The sequence below is a fragment of the Pseudochaenichthys georgianus genome, chromosome 7, assembly GCF_902827115.2.
Source record: "Pseudochaenichthys georgianus chromosome 7, fPseGeo1.2, whole genome shotgun sequence".
Lineage (NCBI taxonomy): Eukaryota > Metazoa > Chordata > Actinopteri > Perciformes > Channichthyidae > Pseudochaenichthys > Pseudochaenichthys georgianus.
Genome location: NC_047509.1, coordinates 44,643,647 through 44,662,806, shown reverse-complemented (window position 1 = coordinate 44,662,806; position 19,160 = coordinate 44,643,647). Strand labels below are relative to the sequence as shown.

At 40.7% G+C, this 19,160-nt stretch overlaps 1 protein-coding gene across 4 annotated transcripts in view; it reads right to left on the bottom strand.

Annotated features, from left to right (window-relative positions):
• The window catches only part of wwp2 (WW domain containing E3 ubiquitin protein ligase 2), a 98,843-nt gene that overhangs the window by 22,527 nt on the left and 57,156 nt on the right, over positions 1–19,160 (bottom strand). For all 4 annotated transcript variants that reach the window (XM_034086804.2, XM_034086805.2, XM_034086803.1 and 1 more), the window contains one exon: positions 14,479–14,653. In XM_034086804.2, the coding sequence (XP_033942695.1) occupies positions 14,479–14,653 (175 nt within the window). The remainder of the gene's footprint in view (positions 1–14,478; positions 14,654–19,160) is intronic.

Below are 19,160 nucleotides of genomic sequence, written 5' to 3'. Positions count from 1 at the left end.
TGTTTTGGTCCTATAACCCTTAACTGCCGGGCCGCTGTCTGACCTTGGCGGCTTCACTCGGGAGGACGGTGACTGTCAGAGATATAGCACAACCTGACTCCGCTGGAAAATACCATAAACAAATCTTCTATAACAGTTTTAATGCCCCCTGAACACGATGTCAGTAAGTAAAGCGCGCCGTGTTTCTCAGAACATGCACTGATCGTGGTCAGTCCCAGGTGCATTATGCAGGTTGACGTGCAAATCTAAACATATCGTTTGTGCTATGCAAAAGCACACCTGGAAGATTCCGTTACCATGGGAAAAACGGTCTTATGGTCGGGTGAGACTAAGATTGAACTTTTTGGACTGAACACCAAGCGCTATGTTTGGCGAAAACCAAACACAGCACGCCACCCAAAACACACCATACCTACGGTGAAGCATGGTGGTGGCAACATTATGTTGTGGGGATGTTTCTCTTCAGCAGGGACTGGGCACGTGGTCAGGGTCGAAGGGAATATAGATGCTGCCAAGTACACACACATTCTGGTGAAAAACCTGCATCCTCCCGCTAGACAACTTAATGCCCAATCTGAGGCCTCATTTATAAACGGTGTGTACGCTCAAAAGATGGCGTACGCCAGTTTCTAAGCAATGTTTGCGATTTATAAAAAACAAACTTGAGGGGAAAATGTGCGGTCCTCCACGCAAACTGACTTATCCGTACGCGGTACGCAAAAAAAACGGGAGAGACGAGAAACTGCGACACCGTTGGCAGAAGGAAGGATGGAGAGAAATATGTGGAAATAATACCATAAATATAATGTTACCTCTCATTTATCATATATGAAGAATTAATTTGCAAAAATGTATTAAAGCCAATCTTAAAATGATTTAACAAATGCCTGTTTGAGACTCCTCAGTGCACACAAACACATAATTTGGAGAAATAAATAAATACGGATGTTTTTTAAAACCACCTCGAATATGTTGTCTTAAAGGTGGGGTAGGTAAGTTTGAGAAACCGGCTCGAGATACACTATTTGTTATATTCCATGGAATGCTCTTAACATCCCGATAGCAATGAATATCTTAAGTGCTTTGACAAAAAAATCCATAAAAACATGTCATCTGTGGAAGCCGTAGTACTGTAAAAAGCACGACCAATCATCTGAGCCGGCCCGGCTAAAATAACTGGATGGCCTACCTGCCGGTCAGCCTTCCATCTGTGCACAAATCTGTGCTCATCATGGGGGGGTCTCCTGTCCCCGGCACAAACACACTGACACACAAGGTTATGTGTATTTTGTCATTAACTTTTTTCGGAGCACTTATTTATTTATTTTGGTGACGATCCGACCTCCAAGCTGCTACTCTGGTTCAAACTGCATCCACCAACCAATGTGATTTGTCTACACCTTCCCAAAAGAACCAAAATCTGACACAGTGTGAAATGTCTTTCTTAGCTGTTCTGTCGTCATTTCCTGCGATCTTCTTCATGCAGTCAGTCAAAATGAATATTAATACAGGGCGTTTCTTTGATTATTTATAGGCAGATATGGGCGTTACGTGAAGCCCGCAAAAGCTGCGCCGCATTTCGAGTTGATTGTGATTTATAAAGTGAAACCGGCGTAGGACGTGTTTTATAAATCAGAAAATGTATGTGCGTATTTATTTGTCTTTGTCCTACGTAAGCAACCTTCCCACGAGAATCCTACGCAAGGCTTTATAAATGAGGTCCCTGGTCATTCACCTTTAAACACGACAATATTCCTAAACATACTGCCAAAAGAACAACGCAGTAGCTTAAGGATAAGAAGGTGAAAGTCCTTGAGTGGCCAAGTCAGAAGCCTCGAGTTAAATCTGATAGAACATCTATTGAGGGACTCGAAGAGAGCAGTCTATTGCCGCTCACCATGGAATTTGACTGAACTCGAACAATTCTGCAAGGAAAAATGGGCAAACATTGCCCAATCTAGATGTGCAAAGCTAGTAGAGACATATCGAAATAGATTGATGGCTGTAATTGCAGCAAAAGGAGATCGTATGAAGTATTAAGTTAGGGAAATGATGACTTCTCCAACCCTGTTATTCTAGTTTTTCATTTTTTATTAATATTCAGAACTGTTGCCTTTTTTTGGATTTAACTTCTGTTAGCAGCTATCATACTGAATAAATATTTACTGTGAATCTATGCAAACATGTATGGCATATAGCTGTCTTCATTTCTCACTTATTCTGACAATGTACTTAACCCCAAATAAAAGAACCCAATAAAAAGAGTTGTTAAATAATAGTGAAGTCACGTTGTAATAACAATAACTCATCTCTCTCTCGAGTTTTCTTTTTGTGATTTGCCAAATGCCACTGTGGCACGTGTCCTACTTGGGTTGCCGTCCGGAGTTGTCCAATATGGCGGAGCATCTCGCACATGCACACTGCAGATAGGGCAGGGCTGCAGATCGGGTAGTGACTGTCACTACCCGATCTATATCACCAGTACCAAAAGAAAAATGACTGAAGTGCAAACCCAACTCCCACTAGCATTTAAGCCTCCACCACTCGCAACAAGTTCAGACCGAGCCAAAGCTATTACAAACGCCAAATATCCTCATGTTGCCATGATAGCAAAGCGCTACCTGGCTGTATCTGCTACCTCTGTCCCTAGCGAGAGGGTGTTCTCCACAGCAGGAGATATTGATAGTGCCAGCAGATCTACCCTTTCGGCAAGCAATGTGGACAAGTACATTTTTCTTAAAAAATACAATGACAAGCAAGTCATAATGTCAAGCTGGCTGCTTAGGTAAGTAGTATTACCAATCCCTTTTCAATCACATTAGTATGCATGAAAAGTGACAGGTGGCCCGCCCCCAATTATGCAAATGAGATAAGTCCCGCCTCCCTTTGTTCGCGATCCTTTGATGTGAGGGGTACAATTATGCTAATGAGCTAAGTCTCACCTCCCTTTGTTCGAGATCCTTTGATGTGAGGGTGAGGTGTCATCACACGTAGGTGTGAAATGCCCCCCTGTGTAGTACCTTTGTTGTCTAATCCTTTGATGTGAGGGTTGAGGTGTTAAAACAGTTAGGTGTGAAATGCCCCCCTGTGTAGTGCCTTTGTTGTCTAATCCTTTGATGTGTTGATTAAGGCAGTCTCTTTGAAGTTATGCTGTCTGGCCCCTGTCCCCTCACAGCCCTTTGTTGTCTAATCCTTTGATGTGAGGGTTGAGGTGTTATAACAGGTAGGTGTGATTTCACACCGGTGTGTTATAAGCCTCTGATGTTAATCTAGGTGTTGATTAAGGCAGTCTCTTTGAAGTTATGCGTGAGAAAAAGAAAAATGGCCAAGAGACGCCTTGATATGGGTTTAATCAGCGAGACGCCTGTGACAACTTACCGCCATCCGTCCGGAGCGCCAATCAAGAAACGGATGCAGTATCTGTGCCAGGTTCAGACGCCTCCAGCCGAAGAACTTCATGAAGAATGGCGATGTTTGGGGTTATGTATTCAACTATATGGCGAATGAACTGCATTTCTACAATCTGAAGAATGGAGAAACGTATGGACCCCGTAGTGTTAAAGCGGCACTGACCTCAACAGATTGGGCTGTGTTAACTCTGGTGTCTTCCAGAGATCTCCACGCAACCACTGTATCGGAAGAAGTAGTGCATCAAGAAACCATAGTGGAACCAGCGGTGTACAAGATATTTGCAAAGAAAAGCAAAGAAACGCAGACAGCATGCGAGATCAAAGAAAAGTTTTCACCGCTGCCCCTCAATGTGGAGGAAGAAGAAGGAGATATTCCCCCGCCGCCAGAAGTGAGAAGAGTCCTGACAAGCACCGTCTGGGAAACTAAAAGCGGACCATCGGGGGAATGGTATTACCGCGCAAGCCGTTTGGTGACGCTGGGGAAGGACCCCTCTGATGATTTTGTTTTGGAGTATTTCAACTCTACATGCGGGGTTTTTCAGACATCCTTGCGGGTGACTCTGACTGCTTGGCTGAAAATGATTGATGGAAAAGCTACAAAGCTTAAAGAACTTTTTAAACAGAGTCAGACATCGATGGACATTATACTGGTGAAAAAGACTCTCACTTTTGCAGATGACTCCTCCTCCCACTCAGCATAACAAGTCACACCCTCCTCACCAGATTATTTAAAACTAAGGACCCCTCAAAGAAAAGCATTGTGTTTTCTACCTATGTAAAGAGCGTCTGGGTTGTCTTACGAAAATGTGTTATCTCTGTATCAAGATGATGTGATAAAAAATGATGCTGCTGTAACGAATTTTGTGAAAAATACCAACGGTGTGAGAGACGTCAAAAATACACTCATTTTAACCACAGTGTTTGTTCTACATATTCTACAAATGTTTAAAGATTGTTACAAAATGTAAAAAAATAAAAAGGTATGGAGACAAAATTAATTCAGGTGACTGTCTTTATTAGGAAAACAAAAATATAATACAAATGGTTTAGGGGGTAAAATGTAACATTCTTGGACTTAATATTCTAACTCTCCTTATTCTTTTCTTCGTAAGCGGGGCACTCGGAGGCTCTTCCTCCTCTGCAGATATCACTGGCTGTTGCATAATGTGCAATACCTCGTTTCTTCAACAAGGCTTGAAAAACGTTGTTAAAGAATTATTTCCCTGCGTCTGTTTGTATCTTTGTAGGAATCTGACTTTTGCGAACTAATGTTTTAATTATTTTATTAACTACAAGGAATTCTCTTTGAAGAGGGTATTAATAGTTTAAAGATCTTAATGCCCCCTTGATCATGTCTTTTTAAAAAAAAAAAAAGACTATTTCTCTAAAAGGCAAGTTTTGTGATTTTAACACTTATTTTACTGCCATAAAGCAGTTTTTGGCTTGTGTTCTCACGGTGGGAGAGACGACATAAAGACACTCATTTTAACCACAGTGTTTGTTCTCTACAAATGTTTAAAGATTGTTACAAAATGTAAAAAATAAAAAGATCTGGAGACAAAATTAATTCAGGTGACTGTCTTTATTAGGAAAACAAAAATATAATACAAATGGTTTAGGGGCTAAACAACACTTATTTTACTGCCATTAGGCAGATTTTGGCTTTTGTTCTCTTGCCAAGATACTTTTAGACACACTTTGAGGTATGCAAAACCTTAAACATTTCTGAAAATAAAATACCTTATCTGAATACATTTTCTTTTAAACGCACTTTTGAAATTATTTATTTATTATTTCAGTGGAACAATCTAGTTTTTGTTAACATCAATGCTTTTTTCTATTTTCTTGTGTTACCAAGATACTTTTAGACACACTTTGGCATATGCAACACTTAACAACTGGTAGAATATGAAGTACTTTGTAAGGAATTTGGTTTCTTTTAATGGCAGTTTTTTTTTTTTAAACACTTGTTCAGTTCAACAGTTCTGATAACCTTACATATTTTAGTTATTTTCTGCTACCAAGATACTTTGAGATACACTTTGATGTACGCAACACTTAACAAAGGGTATAATATGAAATACTTGGTAAGGAATGGGGTTTTTCTTTAAGGGGTGCAAAACTTTAGAACTGGGTAAAATATTCATTAATTTGTAATGAATTGAGTTTCTTTCTTTTGATTTTCAACATACTATTTGTACACAATGACTTTTCCATATTTCTGACAAACTATACTTTTTGACTTTTTCCGTAAAATCTTGACAAACTATTACTTATTCTTAAATTTGACCTATTGCTGCTTGGTTGGAAATTATAGATGAAAAAGCTACAACGCTTAAAGAACTTTTTTAAAAACTCTCAATTCTACAGATGACTCCCCCCCCCCCCATTCAACGCAATAAGTTCCACCCTCCACTCAGCAAATCATCTAAAACTAAAGACCCCACTAAGACCGTTGAAAACTAGCCATGGATCTGAGAAAAACTAAGTCTCCCCCCGCGAGTTGCAGCCAGGAGCAGACTCCTGGACTACCATCATCACCACCATTTTGGACACCCGAATCTTGCAGTACTACTGCTGCTGATGTTACTCCTGGGGCCAAGACGTCTCTGTTTATGGACACAGTGAAATCGGAGTTGGTTCATCTTCTGGAGAGGGTGCTGTATCGGTACAGAGAAGAAATATGTAACGGATGCCGAGTTAGTCACCCCGGCCAGAGGCAACACGATTGTCTGAATGACATGCCCGATTTTTTCTTCAGAAACAATTACAACGCGTTAATGAAAAGACTTTGGCTCGCCGACTTCAGTACTGTGATTGACCAGAGTCTTATTGATAAAGGCATCTGCGAGGATGAACGGAGGATCCGACACGCTTCGAAGGCTTTTCTGCACAAGCTCAAAAACTGCAGACACCTCAAGGAGAGACTTGAAAATATCCTTACCGAGTTGTATGGAGGAGAAGAAGAAGACTAATTTATTTTCTTCTTAATAACCAGCCAGGGGATTTATTTTCGATACTTTGACTTTTCTTTAAAGTAAAAAAAAGAAGAAAGGGAAACTACTATGCAAAACGCTCTGTATATATTGATCAGAATGTAGTCAATACCCTTTTAATACGTGTGGTGATGAGGACGATTGAAAGCAGAATGAGTAGTGACCCCCGTGTAAACAGAATGGCTGAAGTTTTGTAAATTGGAAGACATTTTGGATATCGTTCGTTCTGGCAGTACTACTCCAGGACCACTTTAAATGTTTCGTTTACAATACTATTACTATATATGAAAGCAAAAATAAAACACATTTTCATTTTGTTATGGTTGTTTAATTGTAAACACAACATTCAACACATTTTCATAAAAACATATTACATTTTACCAAGTTAATGTCGTAGTGCATACAAGGTAATAGACTTAACGATTTGCACTGGTGCTTCTCTCCGCGTTTCATTTACAGTGATCGGTTTATCGTTCAATTCACACTGCCCAAGTAGATGTATGTTTATACATACACAGAATGTCAGTCACTGTGTAAAACTTTTATTTTCTTAAAGACTGTGACTCTAAAAGGCACATTTGTGATTTTAACGCTTATTTAAGGACACTCTGCAGATTTGTGTATAATTCTCTCACAAAGGAACTGTAAGATACACTTTTTATGTATGCAAAACCTTAAACATTTCTGAAAATAAAATACTTTATCTGAATACATTTTCTTTTAAACGCACTTTTGAAATTATTTATTTACTATTTCAGTGGAACAATCCAGTTTTTGTTAACATCATGTAAGGATGTGCAGTTTTCCCTTCTTCTGCTTCTCTTTTTGTTTCATGTTTGTTTGTATCTGTCTGTCTTCCTGGCTGGGCATGGCAGACCTACTTTCAGTTCCCGTCAATTCACCTCCGAAGCTGCTACTCATCTTCCTGATTATCTACTCACCCACACCTGCTTAAATACCCGGCTTCCTCATCCAGTATTCACCAGTTCGCCGTGAAAGATACACTGGTAACACATAGTGATTTCTAGAAAACTAAACCTAGTTTCCAAGTCAAAGTTTTATACTAAAACCTGTATTTCTCTGCCCAGAATCCGTCAACTACTCTGCCTGCCACGTCCAGCCAACACCACCTCGTCAGCGAACCTCGGATTATTATCACTACCAGCTCCAGCCTGCTCACTCTATTGAACTCTGATTCCCCGGCTCATCTCACCCGTGTTCTGCTGCAAATCTCCGAACCCCGGCTCCAGTCTGCTCTCTCCGATATCCTCCGGATCATCAACTACGGACCTCCACTCTCCCCCCCTAGTAATTCCCAGATCCGGATTAGTAATTCCCCAGCAGTATGGTGTGAGTTTTGAATTGGAAATAAATCATTTTACTTCCATACTCACGTCTCCTCTCTTCCGTGCTTGTATTGAGGGTTCAGCCTGTAAGCGCTCTTTGAGCTTAACAGTACGAACTGGTCTATATGAACCACTCAAGCACTGGATCGGATCCCTCCACTGTTCAGCAGGCTCTGTCTCATCAGGGAAATCTTCTTGGCCAACATGAACGGTTAATCCAAGTTTTGGTGGAAAGCAATCTTTCCATGACTGAAAGCTTGATCTCAGAAATGCCTATCACTTGGTTCGTATCCGCCAAGGTGATGAGTGGAAGACTGCCTTTAACACCCCCCTTGGCCACTTTGAGTATCTCGTCATGCCCTTTGGACTCTCCAATGCCCCAGCAGTTTTTCAGTCCCTGGTAAATGATGTCTTGCGTGATTATCTCAACCAGTTTGTCTTTGTGTACATCGACGATATTCTGATCTTCTCCAAGAGCCTGGAGGAACACCAAAGACATGTCAGTCTGGTTCTTCAGAGGCTGCTGTTCTGTCTCAGACTTCCGGGCCAAGCAACAAGCTTCATCCTTGTGCTTTCTTCTCTTGCCGTCTCTCCCCAGCTGAGAGAAACTATGATGTGGGCAACAGGGAGCTGCTGGCAGTTAAGATGGCATTGGATGAGTGGCGGCACTGGCTCCAGGGCAGTGAGCAGCCATTCCTGGTGTGGACTGACCATAAGAACCTTGAGTACATTTAGTCAGCCAAACGGCTAAATTCTCGACAAGCCAGGTGGGCTCTCTTCTTTGGACGCTTCAACTTCACTCTCACCTATCGCTCAGGTTCCAGGAATACTAAGCCCGATGCCCTGTCCAGATCATTCACGTCTGAGGGTCCAATCTCTACTTCGGACTCTATTCTTCCCCAGAGATGTGTTGTGGGAGTCGTCACCTGGGAGATCAGTAACGCTATCCAGGAGGCACTGTTGGAACAACCAGACCCTGGTTGTGGTCCGCCTAACCGTCTGTTTGTCCCAAACTCAGTCCGTTCCCAAGTCCTGCAGTGGGTTCACAGCTCCCGTTTCTCCAACCATCCCGGTGCTAACCGCACACTCTCTCTTCTCAAAAGACATTTCTGGTGGCCAACAGTCGACAAGGATACAAGGGAATTCGTCTCAGCCTGTACAATATGTGCCAGGAGTAAGGCCTCTCATCAGAAACCTGCAGGTTGGCTCCAACCCCTTCCAATCCCTAGTCGACCCTGGTCACATATTGCTCTGGACTTTGTCACCGGTCTGCCCCCCTCTCATGGTAATACGACAATCCTAACTGTTGTTGACCGCTTCTCTAAGTGTGCTCATTTTGTTGACTTTTATTCAATTTTATTTGTATTCAATATTATTTTATTGATTTTATTTGTTCATTTTATTACCGTTCAATTCACACTGCCCCAGTAGATGTTTAGGGGTCTCTTGGAAGTATACGAATGCATTTTATTAACATCACATGCAAATTCTCTATGTAAGAGAATATTTTAATCCGATCTGTGTATTTAGAGATTCTCAGTCTTTCTTGCATGTTCCTGCAAGTAATTTCTCAGGACGACACAGGTCAAGAGGTATTTTGCCTTTCCTGTAGGTGAGGGGTTTGGGCACATGAGAAGTTGAATACAGAGGTGCTTTGTTCCAAATGTCTGGTACTGATTAGAGAAAGGGCGGGCTCTTAGATCCCTCCTTTTCTGCTGTATAGATCTGTGTTCCTGTCGTCCTTTGTCCAGAGTTGATTTGGTTGTTGCACATGAAAGTTGTGAATATACCTTGTGAACTCTCCGGCCGTATTTTCTCTCTCAATAAATATCAGTGTTTGACCAAGGCGAATCCAGCTTCCATTCCTTTCACGAGCATTGGCTCTGCATTGCTGAACAGAAGTTTTCCTCACACTCTATCCTTTCACCCGCAACGATTATAATCTGCTTTGCTTCTTCTTCGGTTTCACCATTATTAGCTCTGAATGTAATCCTTTCTGGGGCTTCTTGTGCTTCTTGTGGTCTGTTGAATACCTGGCGTAGGATTTGTTTAGCTGTAAGGACAGGTACCATATAATTGTCTTCAAAAGCAATTTTGAAGACAAAACTATGTCGTCACACATTTTGGCATATCCTTCGATGTAATGACAACCGATACTAGAATAGAGATCCTCCAACAGTCTTTTAATACATGTTCTGGCACTGTCGCCAATTTGGGCAATTCCATAGTATCGCGCTTTTTCTCTCATTATATTGAAGCAAAGCTCTGCCATTGCTTTTGGTATTTGCTCAACACATTCGCAGCAGTCGGTTAGCGGTAGATGATCTATAAGATTATTATGATCCGGTAATGGCTCTACAACACCATCCTCTAGTTGACATTTCTTCACTTTGTTCCTTTTTCTTTTCACCTTCCTTCTTTTTGTCTTTTTCGTCCTTTTGCCCCTTTTCTTTTCATTCACATTCTGCGTTTGCTTTGCATTTTTCTTCTCCTTTTCATTTTTATTTTCTTTGTTTTTCTTTACTTTTCTGCTAATTGTCGTTTGCGATCTTGGCGAGTGGTATGAGATATATTGTTTCTATACAGGTTATCTATAATACCATCTTTTAAAGAAAGATATTCTTTATATGTCATGTTATCATAGTCCTCTTTTGTCCTAAAGACCTTACATGGATATGATATAGAGGAGAGCTCTTCTTCGGGAACATCCTCTCCCCTACTTTGTAACATCCAGTCGTTAAGCCCATATCCGTTATCCTGGTGATAATAAGGGGAGGCTACATCAGACTTGGTTTTTCTCAGATCCATGGCTAGTTTTCAACGGTCGTCTTAGTGGGGTCCTTAGTTTTATATGATTTGCTGAGTGGGGTGGGACTTATTGCGTTGAGTGGGAGGAGTCATCTGTAGAATTGAGAGTTTCTTTCATCAGTATAATGTCCCTCGCTATGTGACTCTTTTTAACAAAGTTTCACCAGTATAACGTCCCTCGCTGTTTGACTCTTTTTAAAAAAGTTCTTTAAGGGGTATTGTTATTTTGGTTTATAAGGGGGGTAGGAGTTCAACTGTAAAAATGCATAGGATAAATTACCGTGGATAAATTACTGTGTCTTAAATCTTTAACTGCATACACATTAATTTGTTTACCCTCTTCATTATACACCTCTGTTATAATGAAGACAACAGTGCATGTGGAGGACTGTAATACACATATATCAATAATAATATGAATTGAGTTCTTTAAGTGTTGTAGCTTTTTCATCTATCATTTCCAACCAAGCAGCAATAGGTAAAATTTAAGAATAAGTAATAGTTTTTACGGAAAAAGTCAAAAGTATAGTTTGTCAGAAATATGGAAAAGTCATTGTGTACAAATAGTATGTTGAAAATCAAAAGAAAATAAACTCAATTCATTACAAATTAATGAATATTTTACCCAGTTCTAAAGTTTTTGCACCTCCTTACAAAGTACTTCATATTATACCCTTTGCTAAGTGTTTTGTACATCAAAGTGTATCTTAAAGTATCTTGGTAGCAGAAAATAACTAAAATATGTAAGGTTATCAGAAAAGAAAAAACCCCTGTTTAACTGAACAAGTGTTAAAAAAAACAACCCTGCCATTAAAAGAAACCGAATTCCTTACAAAGTACTTCATATTCTACCAGTTGTCAAGTGTTGCATACGCCAAAGTATGTCTAAAAGTATCTTAGTAACACAAGAAAAGAGAAAAAAGTTTCACTGAAATAATAAATAAAAATTTCAAAAGTGCGTTTAAAAAAATGTATTCAGATAAAGTATTTTATTTTCAGAAATGTTTAAGGTTTTGCATACCTCAAAGTGTGTCTAAAAGTATCTTGGCAAGAGAACAAAAGCCAAAATCTGCCTAATGGCAGTAAAATAAGTGTTGTTTACCCCCTAAACCATTTGTATTATATTTTTGTTTTCCTAATAAAGACGGAGTCACCTGAATTAATTTTGTCTCCAGACCTTTTTATTTTTTACATTTTGTAACAATCTTTAAACATTTGTAGAGAACAAACACTGTGGTTAAAATGAGTGTCTTTATGACGTCTCTCACACCGTGAGAACAAAAGCCAAAATCTGCCTAATGGCAGTAAAATAAGTGTTAAAATCACAAAACTTGCCTTTTAGAGAAATAGTCTTTTAAAAAAAAAAAGACATGATCAAGGGGGCATTAAGATCTTTAAACTATTGATACCCTCTTCAAAGAGAATTCCTTGTAGTTAATAAAATAATTAAAACATTAGTTCACAAAAGTCAGATTCCTACAAAGATACAAACAGACGCAGGGAAATAATTCTTTAACAAAGTTTTTCAAGCCTTGTTGAAGAAACCAGGTATTGCACATTATGCAACAGCCAGTGATATCCGCAGAGGAGGAAGAGCCTCCGAGTGCCCCGCTTACGAATAAAAGAATAAGAAGAGTTAGAATATTAAGTCCAAGATGGTTACATTTTACCACCTAAACCATTTGTATTATATTTTTGTTTTCCTAATAAAGACAGAGTCACCTGAATTAATTTTGTCTCCATACCTTTTTATTTTTTTACATTTTGTAACAATCTTTAAACATTTGTAGAGAACAAACACTGTGGTTAAAATGAGTGTCTTTTTGACGTCTCTCACACCGTTGGTATTTTTCACAAAATTCGTTACGGCAGCATAATTTTTTATCACATCATCTTTATACAGAGATAACACATTTTCACACATGATCTGGGGAGGAGGGTGTGACTTGTTATACTGAGTGGGAGGAGGAGTCATCTGCAAAAGTGAGAGTCTTTTTCACCAGTATAATGTCCATCGATGTCTGACTCTGTTTAAAAAGTTCTTTAAGCTTTGTAGCTTTTCCATAAATCATTTTCAGTCAAGCAGTCAGAGGCACCCGCAAGGATGTCTGAAAAACCCCGCATGTAGAGTTGAAATACTCCAAAACAAAATCATCAGAGGGGTCCTTCCCCAGCGTCACCATCGCCCCGATGGTCCGCTTTTAGTTTCCCAGACGGTGCTTGTCAGGAATCTTCTTACTTCTGGCGGCGGGGGAATATCTCCTTCTTCTTCCTCCACATTGAGGGGCAGCGGTGAAAACTCTTCTTTGATCTCGCATGCCATCTGCTTTTCTTTGCAAATATCTTGTACACAGCTGGTTCCACTATGGTTTCTTGATGCACTACTTCTTCCGATACAGTGGTTGCGTGGAGATCTCTGGAAGACACCAGAGTTAACACAGCCCAATCTGTTGAGGTCAGTGCCGCTTTAACACTACGGGTCCATACGTTTCTCCATTCTTCAGATTGTAGAAATGCAGTTCATTCGCCACATAGTTGAATACATAACCCCAAACATCGCCATTTTTCAGAGTCCATTCTTCATGAAGTTCTTCGGCTGGAGGCGTCTGAACCCGGCACAGATACTGCATCTGTTTCTTGATTGGCGCTCCGGACGGATGGCGGTAAGTTGTCACTGGCGTCTCGCTGATTAAACCCATATCGAGGGGTCTCTTGGCCATTTTTCTTTTTTTGAAAGGCGACTTGATGAGTGGAAATGACTGGCTTTTTATTTAGTCTGTATGGATTTCTTTTTTCACCTAATTCCACCGCCCACTATCTTCTGGCCTCATATCGTGTGACAGGAAGGGGTTGAGAAAGGGGTTGAGAAAGGGGGAGAGGCCTGGGCTGTGAGGGGGCGGGGGCTAGACAGTCTCACGTATAACTTCAAAGAGACACCTAGATTAACATCAGAGGCTTATAACACACCGGTGTGAAATCACACCTGCCTGTTATAACACCTCAACCCTCACATCAAAGGATTAGACAACAAAGGGCTGTGAGGGGACAGGGACCAGACAGCATAACTTCAAAGAGACTGCCGTAATCAACACATCAATGGATTAGACAACAAAGGCGCTACACAGGGGGGCATTTCACACCTACGTGTGATGACACCTCACCCCTCACATCAAAGGATCTCGAACAAAGGGAGGCAGGACTTAGCTCATTAGCATAATTGTACCCCTCACATCAAAGGATCTCGAACAAAGGGAGGCGCGACTTAGCTCATTTGCATAATTGGGGGCGGGCCATATGTCACTTTTCATGCATACTAATGTGATTGAAAGGGGATTGGTAATACTACTTAGGTACTAGTACAGTACAGTTCAAATACAGATTATTTCAGTTCATCGGAATGCTGCACCTTAATGTTTATTTTATTATATTTTGTATTTATTTGAGTGAATACAGTATTCACAGTTTAATAATAATAAAAAATATATATATATTTTATGATAATTTTTTCTGCTGTACCGAAAAGTGACCTAAAAACCGAGGTACGTACCGAACCGAAATGTTTGTGAACCATTACACCCCTAATAAGCAGACTGCATCATGGTCACACAAATTCACGTTAGCCCCGCTAAGCTAAAGGACCTAATGTTGGAGCTAATGTTTGAGTTCTGTAGTCTCATTTAGCCACTGGATAGCAACCTCCGTTTCGACTATGACACAAAGAAGCTTCAGGCGTTCACTAGTGGGGTGATCAGATCTTATTTGGGGTGATGATAGACCCCAAATCTTATTTCAAGCATCTACTGTCAAAAAACATCAAAAATATTTCAAGACAAGGGAACTGCAAGCGGTAAAATGCTAACTCATCTCCGGGTTGTAGGACTCATTCCTGCACCTCTTTCTAATGTGCTCCACATGTACCTGGTAGAGGAAGCGCTGGCTGAACTGGTGCATGGCGCCCTGCAGCTGGCTGCGCTGGCTCTGCCACTGCTGGTAGCTGCGCACAGACTCCACCGTGGGCCTCTGCCATGTGGTGGTTCTGGTGTTGTGGTCCACATAGTAGTACCTTCCCCGCTGGTCCACTCGCTTCTCCCAGCTGGAGGGGAAACAGAGAGGGGGTGAATTGGGGGGGGGTGGCTGTGTCTTTTAACAACATCTGCTTTAGGCACGTCAATAATGGGAGGTTATAATAAAAAGCTGGGCTGATGATAGTAACGGAACTGTTATAAAAAGACAAGAAATGAAAAAATAGACAAGAAAACAGTAAGGGGAGGAGGGAGAGTAGGAGGAAAAAGAGGGGATAAGGGATACAAGTGTAAAAGTAGGGTGGAGGGACATGGAGAAATACATTATTAAATATGAAAGGATGGATGTCGCTGGTTGTGAGATGTAAGCGGTTAAAAAACTATATCAAAATATAAGAATGCACATGTTTTATCTTTACTTTTTCTTGTTTTCTTTGTTATGATTTACCTATCCTATATGTATAGCCAATACAAAAAAGTTAAGAAAATAAACCAACACATATTGAGTGGTTAGCTTTGAAGGGAACTGGTTTTTTTGTGGTGTTATAACTAGTTTGGCTGAGCCTATGAAGTTATTAACAATTATTCACTTCAAAAGACAATGGCAGCCCCCGATTACAGCGCTGAGGGAAACAATGGATGCTGTGTTTCTGTGTCAGTAATAATAATAATAATAATGGGTTTAATTTATAACACACTTCATATCTGAGTTCAGATTCCGAAGTACTAAAAGCATTTAGCATGGAACAAAAATAAAAACAGTACACAACACGGTAGAATGAATAAAAAGCACTAAAAACAAACAATAACAAAATAAAAGGGTAGTAATGAATAAGATAAAGGATCTAGGGAAAGGCTCTATTGAATAGATGGGTTTTGAGGCCTTTTTAAAAGCCTCCACGGTCTGTGGTGCTCTCATGTGCTCGGGGAGAGCATTCCAAAGTCTGGGAGCAGCCGAGCAGAAAGCCCAGTCTCCTATAGTACGGAGCTTGGTCCTGGGGGGTTTGAGGAGGTTGGTTTTGCTGGAGCGGGAGGTCCGCAAGGAAGTATAAGGGGTGAGGAGTTCCTTGAGGTAGGGTGGGGGGGGGGGGGGGGGGGGGGGGGGTTCCATGGATACACTGGTGGGTGAGGAAGGAGACCTTGTATTCAATCCTCAGTTCCACAGGGAGCCAGTGTAGTGTTTTAAGGATGGGGGTGATATGATCGTATTTGCGCAGGAGGGGGATATATCCAGTCTCTGATTGTCTTGATACTATGAAAGTGCTCTCATACTTGTTTGATTCTGAAATTGTATATATTTATATAAATGTCCGCATCTGTAGCCTGTTATTGTCTCATTATACCGCACTGTGAATGAATTCAAAGTAAACATATAAGTCGTCAAGAACACATCTGTCCATCAGACAGAGGGCTGCTGTGCCTCCTGTCATCATTAATGGACGTCTCTTTAAAATGACCGCTCAGAGGAGAGGAGTTCTCATTTCTCTAAACGCCTGCTGCTTCCCCTCCTCTCTCCTCGGTTCCCCTCCCCGACTCCTCCACTCGCATCTCCTGTGGGTGGGACTAAGTCACGAGGATAGGAGTCGAGGAGGGGAAATTAGAGAATGTAGAAGCCTTTATTGTGAGTGTGGGGCGGAGTTTGGCGATATTCCTGAGGTGATAGAAGGAGTTCTTGCACAGCTGTTTAATATGGGCCTCAAAGGTCAGATGGGCGTCTATTTTCACACCCAGGTTGATGACTGTTGAGGAGAGGGTAATGTCCTGGCCGGAGAAGGTGATGGCGGTGATGGTGGATGACCTAACCTGGTTGGGGTGCCAACTATAATGGCTTCGGTCTTGGAGCTGTTCAGTTTCAGGAAGTTTTGCCTCATCCACGCCTGTATCTCCTCCAGGCAGGCAGTACGTGTGGGTGAAGGCAGGGCTGCAGAGGAGGTAGGGTTGATCCTGAGGTACAGTTGGGTGTCATCAGCGTAACAATGGAATGATACTTGTTCATTCCATTTGAGGCAGGGCAGCAGTCGTTACACAGACCCTCACTATTGCGGTAAGCGTGTTGTCACTTCCGGGCTATCCTGTGTGCAATTCTGGTTATTGGTAGCTCTATTATGAGACACATGAATTTAGAGACCAAAGCCTCCACAGTCACATGCCAGAGCGTGCGATGTTAAGGCGCATCTTTAACTGCTGGCTAAGAATAAACTTAAATACAGTAAGATTGTTATTCACGTCGGTGGTAATGATGTTCGTTTACGCCAATCAGAATGCACCAAAGTTAATGTGGCGTCGGTGTGTAGTTATGCTAAAACAATGTCGGACAGCGTAATTTTCTCTGGTCCCCTCCCCAATCTGATCAATGATGACATGTATAGCCGCATGTCATCATTTCAGTGCTGGTTGTCTTGGTGGTGCCCAGCAAACAATGTGGGCTTCGTAAATAATTGGACAGCCTTCTGGGGAAAACCTGATCTGTTTAGGATAAATTCATCCTACTTTGGAAGGTGCAGATCTCATTTCAGCAAACATTTCAGTGCTTTGTGGACTTAATCCATGACGAACTGGAGTTGAGACCAGGCGGAGGAGTCGCAGTTTTATATGTTTCTCTGCGCTCTCTCCAATAAAATACCCAATATTAGCGGTGTGTGTGTCTGCCCAAGGACAATTTAAAGTAAAACCTAATAGAGGTGTCACACATAATAACTTAAAAGTAAATGTAACAACTACTACAGTGCAACAAAACAGGAAGATTACATGTGGACTCTTAAACATAAGATCTTTAGCATCTAAAGCAATATTGATAAATGATTTAATATCAGATTATAATATTGATATATGCTGTCTCACTGAAACTTGGTTGAGACATGAAGAATATGTCAGCATAAATGAGGCCACTCCACCCAGCCATATCAACACTCATATTGCTCGAGGCACGGGCCGAGGAGGTGGAGTTGCAGCAATCTTTGACTCAAGTTTACTTATCAATACTAAACCAAAATACAATTCTACCTACTTTGAAAGCCTTGTTTTTAGTCTTACGCATCCGACCTGGAAAACTTTGCAGCCAATCTTATTTGTTACAGTGTACCGTGCACCAGGTCCTTATTCAGAATTCTCTGAGTTTTGATCAACTTTGGTACTTAAAACAGATAAAGTAATTATAGAGTTAAATGCAACAGTAAGGCTATTTTTATCATCGTCAACATGGATATTAAAGCCACCTACAGAGTGTAAATAAACCAACCCACTGCTATAATCACACTCTCGAGTCACAACCTTGTTCTGACTTATGGTATTGAAATTGAGCAACTATTAGTCGAACCGCATAATCCTGCTTTATCTGACAATTTGTTGTTAACTTTTAAAGTACTGTTACTAGACTACAAAGCATTAGTCAAAAACTCCTGCAGCAGAAACCTATCTGTTAGTGCTATAGCCAAATTTAAGGAAGAGATTCCATCAATACTTAACTCGATAGCATGTCTGCATGTAGGGGAGGAAACTTATACAAAATGTACACCATCCCAAATTGATCATGTTGTTGATAGTGCTACAGATGCGCTGCGAATAAAATTGGACTCTGTTCGTTGCTCCTTTGAAAAAGAAGAAAATAAAACATAGACTAGCTCCACGGCATAATGCCGAAACCCGCAAAAATAAAGCAAAAGTCGAGACAACTTGAAAGGATATGGCGTTCCACTAAACTTGAAGAATCTCGTTTAATTTGGCATATTACTCTCAATGAATATAAGAAAGCACTGCGTAAAGAGAGCAGCTTACTACTCTTCATTAATAGATGAGAATAAGAATAATGCAAGATTTATTTTCAGCGCTTTCATTCCCATAGCACTCAGTAGCAATGATTTTATGTGCTTTTTTAACGATAAAATTGTTACTCTTAGAAACAAAATCAATGACCTCTTGCCTTTGACCAGTATAGTGTTATCAACAGCTCCCGGAAATGTAAGCTCTAATATTACACTAGATAGTAAACTAGAATGCTTTTCAGCCATAAACCTTGAACAATTACATTCAATGATTCTTTCTTCTAAACCATCAACGTGCATGTTGCATGTCTTTATTAGCAGGCTATGTTCCACAATCATTTAAAGTTGCAGTAATAAAACCTCTTCTTAAAAAGCACAACCTCGATCCAGAGGTTTTAGCCAATTATAGATCTATTTCTAATCTCCCATTCTTCTCAAAAATTCTTGAGAAAGCAGTCGCAAAACAGCTGTGTGATTACTTAAAAAACAATGATTTATTTGAAGATGTTCAGTCTGGCTTTAGAACACATCATAGCACAGAGACAGCTCTGGATAAAGTCACAAATGACATTCTAATAGCCTCAGACAAGGGACTTGTCTCTATTCTTGTTTTGCTCGATCTCAGTGCTGCATTTGATACTATCGACCATGATATCCTATTGCAAAGACTAGAGCACTTAGTTGGCATTAAGGGAACTGCTTTTGGCTGGTTTAGGTCCTATCTATCGGAACGCTCTCAGTTTGTACGTGTTAACGATGAATCTTCCACGCAAACCAAAGTTAGCCATGGAGTGCCACAGGGCTCAGTGCTTGGACC